The sequence below is a fragment of the Molossus molossus genome, unplaced genomic scaffold (assembly GCF_014108415.1).
Source record: "Molossus molossus isolate mMolMol1 unplaced genomic scaffold, mMolMol1.p scaffold_m16_p_12, whole genome shotgun sequence".
Lineage (NCBI taxonomy): Eukaryota > Metazoa > Chordata > Mammalia > Chiroptera > Molossidae > Molossus > Molossus molossus.
Window position 1 is genome coordinate 32,488,933 of NW_023425347.1, and position 8,261 is coordinate 32,497,193.

Genomic DNA, 8,261 nt, shown 5'->3' on the forward strand with positions numbered 1-8,261 from the left:
GTATAGTCACCTATTTGGCAGATTATTAATGTACACAACTGTGTTAAACCTTTGGTTGTCTATCACAAATATTGATGAGTCCCGTTATACTAAAACTGAGTGTGTTAGTGATGTTCTTTTTTTCAAATGTTCTAGTGACTCCTGGTACAGTCCAGAATAAAACTGCTTTTCTTTCTAGATATAATAAAACCTATTAAATGAGAACGTGTGTGTAATGAACATGTTTGTACATCATCTTTTTCATTTAATGGAACATTTTGTGTAAATCATCTTTTTCATATAGAGAATACCATATCGTTGTCTCCTTTGCATATTAATATGTTAAACACTCAGTTTTATTTTTTATTTGTTTTTACAGATTTTTCTAAATTGTTTAGGCAGTGCTTCGGGGGTAAAGGTTGAATACTGATATTAGAAAAAATTGTTCTTGTAAAATATATTCATGTTTTACTTTCTAAATAGTGACATTTCAGGGGCTAAGACATTTAAAAATGATCATAGAGATATTAAGACACTGAAATATTTAAGTTTAATTACCAGAGGTCCCAGGTGTTTAATATCCTTATTTTACAGACAAGTTTCCAAGGATTCCCAATGCATGTGGTTCTCTAAACTTACTTGGAACCCTGGATGCTGGAAATAATCATATGCTGACAGAGTTGTCCTACTTTTCGAAGTCATAATACCTTCAAATGTTAATTACTACAAAACCTGTAGCATGCTCATTTAAAATTTAGAGCTGATCATTTATAAAACAGTCTAATATTCATGGTTTTTCGATTATATAACATCAGAATTCTTTTTTCCTCAATATATTAAGTAAAAAAAGCATTTCTACATTTCAGAGTAAACATACCCAGTTCCATTTAAAAAGTATCACAGACAGCATCTGAATGTAACTTGAATACTTTGTAACTGATAAAACATTCTTTTGCATACTTTCTCATCATCCTCTGCTCTTCTTCAGTTTGTTTTACACACCTAACAGCATTCTGTGAACAAATTTTTAAAAGATTATTATAATGTATTCTATTTATGTCCTACAGTAATTTATTTACATTTTAAAGGAAATTTTAATTCAGTGGCAATTTTGACAATCAGCAAGCTCATCAAAGTAGGATTCTACCTGTAATCTCATGATGTACTAATAATTTCTCTGTTCTGTGTAACAGGGACAGGGATTCTTATAAATAGGGAAAGAATAGATGACACCTAGCTTTTGAGTGTCATAAAATCTTTACCACTAGTATATCAATTACTTTAAAATTTATTTAAATTCCTATTACTCGCCAATGTAACTAGGAAAAAGAAGGTGATGATTACAAAGTACATAATATCTCACTCTTCCTGTTGGTTGTGAAGAACCTAGTTTCTACACATAAGCTAAACTGATCACTGAAAAATTTGTGTGACATTAGCAACATATTCCTTTAAACAAATGATGCAGAGGTATTCTACACGAATGTTACATGTATTACATGCTGATAGAACAAATTTCCACTTATAGGCTGTTAAATGTTAGAGGCTAAATTACTGGATTTTTCTTTATTGTTTACTTCAGAAGTATTTGCTGAGTTCCTATTATGTGCCAGGCTCTTGACTGAGATAAGTAGTGAAAACCTCATACAATTTTTCTATTCCAGGTTTTTATTGAAGCCATTCTTTAATACTTACTTGACTTCCTGTATGCAGTTCTTTACTTATGAGATTCTTCTTCTGAGGATGAGCAGAGAGAGACTGTGAGCCCTAGATTTTACTTTTAAAGAGGTAGACAACAGGAAGCAGAAACCAGTGGCTTGAATATGATTTAGGCTTCTCCTGGTTTTTAATTTTCTTATATGACATTTTCATTAGCACTGGCCACTTGACTACTATAAGGAACCATGTGTTTATTGGTTTTGTAATTATAGCATCTGTTCTTTTGGGATCTGGACTTTGAGCAACTCATTTTATAGAATCATTGAATAGCCAGTTCCTATTCTTTCTTACCTAGAATTTTTCACAGGATTTCACATGGGAAGTTAATGGAAGAAAAGCCATTTGTGTAACTTTTCTGTTACATTTGTTTCCCTTACCCTTGGGTCCCTAGATATAAATTCTTACCTTCTCTTCCTGCTAATTGACCAGCAGCATGCTGTAACACTGTCATCCTTTTGTCCCAAAGAATGGTGTAGTTGTATTCAAAGACCAATGAAATGTTGGGTCCTATCTATTCCTACCTATAAAAATATCTTTCTACTTTATTAAATTAGATTTTGTGGAATAATTGATTGAAGGAAAAGCAATAAAAAATTTTCAAGAAAAATTAGCACAAATTTTGATCCACTTTAATATAAAAATCTTGTTTTTTTCTTTTAATTACATTTTTTAAATAGCTATGGAAGATCATGTAAAATGAAAGCACGTAAAGAATAGCATTAAACTTCCAGTTTATTTATAAACTTACATGAAGTAATCTGGACTTGTATTTATTTTCCAGAAAATAAAACATATATGATTGTACATGGCAAACAAATTGAGTTAAAAAATGAAAATTGAGCTTTTTTGCCCTTTCATATGTAGGGTTATCATATAATTTTAAGGGCTATTTATTATTATAGAATTCAGAGTGGCTATAAAATTCACTTTTTTTTTTATCCTCACTTGAGGACATTTTTGCATTTATCTTCAGATAGAGTGGGAGGGAGAAGAGAAAGAGAAACATCCATGTGAAAAAGACATATCGAGTGGTTGCCACCCACACAACCCCAGCTGGGGCCAGGGACAAAGTGCAACAGAGGTACATGCATGCCCCTAGTGGAAACCAAACCCAGATCTCAGGTCCGCAGGCCAGCGCTCTAACCACTGAGCAAATCGGCCAGGGCAAAAATTCATTTTTCATTGAACTTTTTATTACATTGTTGATGTTCTTTTACTAAGTTTTTAAAGCTTGCAAGATCTACTTAATGGAGTAGTAATTAAATGCAAAATTAAATAAAAGGTTATACTTTTCCTGGCAATAAGGAGATTTAACCAGATGTTAGAATGTATGTATGATCATAAGAGAAATACCATTATTGTAATAATTGACCAATTTAGTAATTTCAAGGTATTTAGTTACATTTTCTCAGTTTGGTGGGATAAAGCGTTATTTGAAAAAGCAGTACAGGAAGAATGTATGTAGATAATCCTATTGCTGTTAGAGAAACAGCTGCAAATTAGTGCATGTTTAGGGAATGCAAATAAATGCAGATTTTTCTTACTTGATTTAGATGGTCTGACCTCTAGAAGTACATGTATGTCTGTATGGGGTATTTATGTGTATTTGGGAATATATAAAAAACTGTCTTTCTCTTTTTCCCTTTTTTAGTCTTAGATTGTAAGCAAAAGAAATCAAGGTCAAGATCTGGAAGCAAGAAAAAAATGCTAACATTACCTCATGGTGCTGACGAGGTTTACATTCTCAGATGCAGGTATGTGTTTATATTGCCACATCTGCTTAGTTCAGGTTTTGCGTTGAGATATATTAGTTATTTGATTTGGGATTTTTTTTTTTTTTTTTATCCTCACCCGAGGACATTTTTTGTTCCGGCAGAGTGGGAGGGAGAAGGAGGGAGAGAGAGCGAGAGCGAGAGCGAGAGCGAGAGAGAGAGAGAGAGAGAGAGAGAGAGAGAGAGAAACATCGATGTGAAAGGGACACATCGAGTGGCTGCCACCGCACGACCAACCAGGGCCAGGGACAAACTGCAACCAAGGTACATGCCCTTAGCGGGAACCGAACCCAGGTCTCTCAGGACCGCAGGCTGATGCTCTAACCGCTGAGCCAAACCAGCCAGGGATTGATTTGGGATTTTAAATTTGTGGCAGAAGGTGCATTCTCCACAATTAAATTATAAATGAACTTTTGGAGACAAGCTTAAAATCTTAACTCACTTAAGTCAGTTCATAAATGCTATACTTCAGTAACTAATAGATCAACTTTTTAAATATTAGCTAAGCGCCTCTATGATACTGTGAATTATAAAAGTGGCTTTTTTGTTTTATTTATTTGCTATGTTTGATTTGGTTTGGTTTGATATATATATTTTTTAATTCTTTAGTTTCTGCTTATTGGAAACATATTTCTAAGTGCAGCTATACAAATTATTCACACCTCCCTTCCATACTAAACCTCATGCAATTAAAGGAATTCTGAGTTGGTTAAGTGTCTTTTAAAAAGAATGATACATTTTGAACATACAGTTGTTTTAAATGTAGATGTTAAGACCTTTTATTTAATTTTAACTAATAAAAAAGTTCCCATTTCTATAAATATTACTGGAATTATTGTAGCTTTTGAACATGAATTGGCAGTTTTAGTATAGTATTAAATCATTTTGACTTTATATATATTTAGAAACTGTTGTCAAGAACTCTCTCCAATATATGGTAAAGTTTACTACTTATGTTTATTGATTTTAAATAAAGGGAATTGGTCATGTTAAGACAATTGTCATTAACTTCTTTAGGTTTTGTGGCTTAGTCTTTCGTGGACCACTGTCTGTTCAGGAAGACTGGATTAAGCACTTACAACGACACATTGTAAACGCTAATCTTCCACGGACTGGAGCTGGCATGGTGGAAGTCACGTCACTGTTTAAAAAGCCTGCCTCCATTACAGAAACTTCATTTTCTCTACTAATGGCAGAAGCAGCTTCATAGAACAAGGAAACCTTTTAAATAGCAAATATGAATTGGATGTAAATTTGAAATTCTTTGTCTTTTTTTTTTTTTCTAAGCCACATTAAATTATCCGTTTTTAAATACTAAAGCAGGAAAAGGGGGAAAGTGAATTATGGTGACATCAGAACAAATTGAGTGCTTCAAACAGTAAGTAGCCTATATATTTTATATAGGATGGAAGATGTGTTTTTAAGGTTTACTGGATTTTGTCAGTTAACTGTATTCATTCAGTAGAAGATCAGTACATGTAAGCAGTCATTAATAAACTGTTGCACATGGATACTTAAAGACAGACTTATTTGAAAATTATGTTTTCTGCAGTGTTATCAGAATCAAGGTTCTGTTTATTCCCCACAAGGCTTGCATTGAAAAATAAGATATTATATTTTGTTTGTATGTATTTAGTGTTTTGTATAATACCTGGAACCCGCTAACTAAATTTACTCAACTTAGGGCATTAAATATCATGTACTTCATAGATTGAGACTGTTCACTCAAATAGGGCAGAGTACTATTCTATCTAGATGTGTAAGTGTTTTTTAAAAATCACATGGAATGGTTTTTTTATACTAAAAAGTGGAGGAAGATTTGTTTAAACAAGTATTTCTAAAAGAAATATGTACATAGTCCTGGAAATTATTTGTGGTAAGGAAATATTCTTTACTCCAGTTGCATTTCTCAGACAATAAAGTGGTGCATCCATGCTACCTCCTACTTTGTCAACAAAGATGCTATTTACCCTTGACATTTTTGTATCATAATAGATTTTAAAAATCTAATGTTCTTTATTGCAAGGCATCCTTTTGTTAACAGATTTGTTTCTTTTTAACGTTTTACCTAAAATTTGACATGCTTACAGGACAGGTTTGCCTTTTTATTTAACGTTGTAGAAATGTAATTAATAAATGATGCTCACTACACAATTTAGAATAGGCTTTCTCATTTATATTTTCTTCCAAAATTGATCAGTAGCAAAACTTAATACACCAATTGAAATATTTCTACATATGATGAGAATGTTTACAATTTAAATTTTAGAACTTGTTTTGGATGTGATTATATGTATGAAAATCGTGTAACACTATGCTTATGCTAAGAACCGACATAACAGAATTACTGAAATAAATGTGCTGTGAGGAATGGAAAATATGGTGCAGATGTCTTGGTCATGATAAATTGTGATTTTTCTTTTAAACTTTTTCCAAAAACAAATTAGTTCTTTTAATCTGAAATCAGATTCCTTTACAAATAACAGTTTTTGTATGCAAGCACCATTTCATTTTATTTCATGTAGTATGGTTAATACTATAGTTGAAACAAGGATATGCATTGATACTTTTCTTTGTATGTAAATAAAGTTAAAAACATTAAATAAGGAGTATTTTGGTAGAGTATATACATACCTCACTGCCAGTGAAATTGCTTTCCTATGGTATATCTCCTTACCAGAAAAATCTCTAAATAAAAAAAAAGACTTAAAGAAAATTACAGTGTGTATGGTGTGAAGCATTTCTTTTATCACTGATGGAAGGTTGTGTTTCGTTTGATTTAAATTGTTTATACTTAGCAGTTTACTTTATTCACATACCGTATACTGTGTGAAATTAGGAAGTTGGACAGAATGGACTATTCAAAGGTTTCTTGATCCCTGGGGTATCACTAAATAAGAAAAAGGTACTTGTAAGTTATTTTTAATTTTCAAAATGCCTAATGGAAACTTTTTTCTTTTTTTTTTAAATAAAGATGCGACTAAAACATTAAATTACTTTTGACTAAAAATATACCAGATCTGTGTATACTAACTAGTCTCTTATTGAGCAAGTTTCGTTGATATTTTAACTGGAAGACATACTACATAGCAAGTAGAGTTCAGAAGTTTAAAAAAAGTTTCCTGGTAGGAAGACTTGCAATCACTCGATCCTCTTCTAGCTTATTTTTATAGTTCTATGGTTTTATCTTTTTTTTTTTTTTTTAATCCTCACCTGAGGACATTTTTCCATTTTTTGTTCAGATAGAGTGGGAGGGAGAAAGAGGAAGCGCGCGAGAGAGAAACATCGATGTGAAAGGGACACATTGAGTGGCTGCCACCCGCACGACCAACCAGGGCCGGGGCCAAACTGCAACCGAGGTATGTGCCCTTAGCGGGAACTGAACTCGGGTCTCTCTGGACCACAGGCCGACGCTCCAACCACTGAACCAAACCGGCCAGGGCTGGTTTTATCTTTTTTAAAATATGTTTTTATTGATTTTAGAGAGAGAGACAACAAGGGGAGAGGGGGAGAGAGAGAGAGAGAAACATCAATTGGCTGCCTTCTGCAGGCCTCTAGCCTGCAACCTGAGCATGTGCCCTGAACGAGAATCAAACTGGCAGCCTCTCAGTGCATGGAATGAAACTCAACCAACTGAGCCACACTTGGCCAGAGCTAGTTTTATCTTATTAAGCCAACTATCGAGATGTAGAAATATAAGAAAAATAGATAGTTGTAACCACAAATGTCATTAACAACCCTAGATTAAAGTTTTTTATGTCAAACTCTATTTAAAATAATTATTTTATTTTCTAGATGTAAACAGAAAATTCATATTAGAAACAGTAAACTAGAGGGATTCCTGAAAAGTAAATTGAACAAAGAACATTTTTATAGTAAAGATATTTGGGTTACAAAATTTTAAAAATTCTTTAAGAAGCAAAGTTTATTTTTTATTTGGCAACTAGAAAGTTAACGATATATTTTCAGTTGGCTTCCACTTATAAAATATTGTCTCAGGTTAGGCTTTCACGTCAAGATACGTTGAAATACGGCTTGATTCAATATTCAATATTATCTGATTTTCTTTTATCATTGCCTAAGATATTGCAGCTTTTTCTAGTATTAAAGCATCTTTTCTATTTTTAATCTGATTTAAAGTGTTGACTTATTTAATAGCATCAAGACAAATGCTTCTTTAGAATATATTAGAACCGTGGCATAGCTGATAACTATTAACATCTCTATTTTAGATTTCACGTGTTAAATATGGGTTAGAGAGAGAGTTTTTCAGTAGTAATTTAATAGGCAAACTTCTTAAGGTCATATACATAACTTTTTAGGAGCTGTACACTTACAACATTAATCCAAAAGATAGCTTTGATTTCTTTTTCTCATACAGGAAAGTATAATATATGTTCATTTTAGAAATAAGAGAATGAAAAGGTAAAAAATGGGGAAAATCACTGTTGCTATCATAACTCAAAAGATACTCACTTTAAACAGCTTGTTACATTTCTTTTATTTCAAAATAATTATAGTTGTAATGTATTATAATATATCTTATTTTCCCAAGTTAATTTTAAATGAGTGCTACATTGGCTCAGTCTGTGTGGCTCAGTGGATTGAGAGTCATGGACTGAGGTTCAATTCCCTGCAGGGCACATGCCTGGATTGCAGGCTCTATCCCCAGCAGGGGGCGTGCAGGAGGCAGCCAATCAATGTTTCTCTCTCACATAGATATTTCTCTTTCTCCTTTCCACTCTCTCTCAAAAAATCAATAAAAACATGTTTTTAAAAATAAGAGATTTA

General features: G+C 32.7%; 1 protein-coding gene across 6 annotated transcripts in view; it reads left to right on the forward strand.

Moving 5' to 3' along the window:
• The window catches only part of ZNF644 (zinc finger protein 644), a 99,870-nt gene extending 93,684 nt beyond the window's left edge, over positions 1 to 6,186 (forward strand). For all 6 annotated transcript variants that reach the window (XM_036255115.1, XM_036255114.1, XM_036255113.1 and 3 more), the window contains 2 exons: positions 3,350 to 3,452; positions 4,488 to 6,186. In XM_036255115.1, the coding sequence (XP_036111008.1) occupies positions 3,350 to 3,452; positions 4,488 to 4,680 (296 nt within the window). In that variant the 3' untranslated portion in view covers positions 4,681 to 6,186. The remainder of the gene's footprint in view (positions 1 to 3,349; positions 3,453 to 4,487) is intronic.
• The last annotated feature ends 2,075 nt before the right edge of the window (positions 6,187 to 8,261 follow it).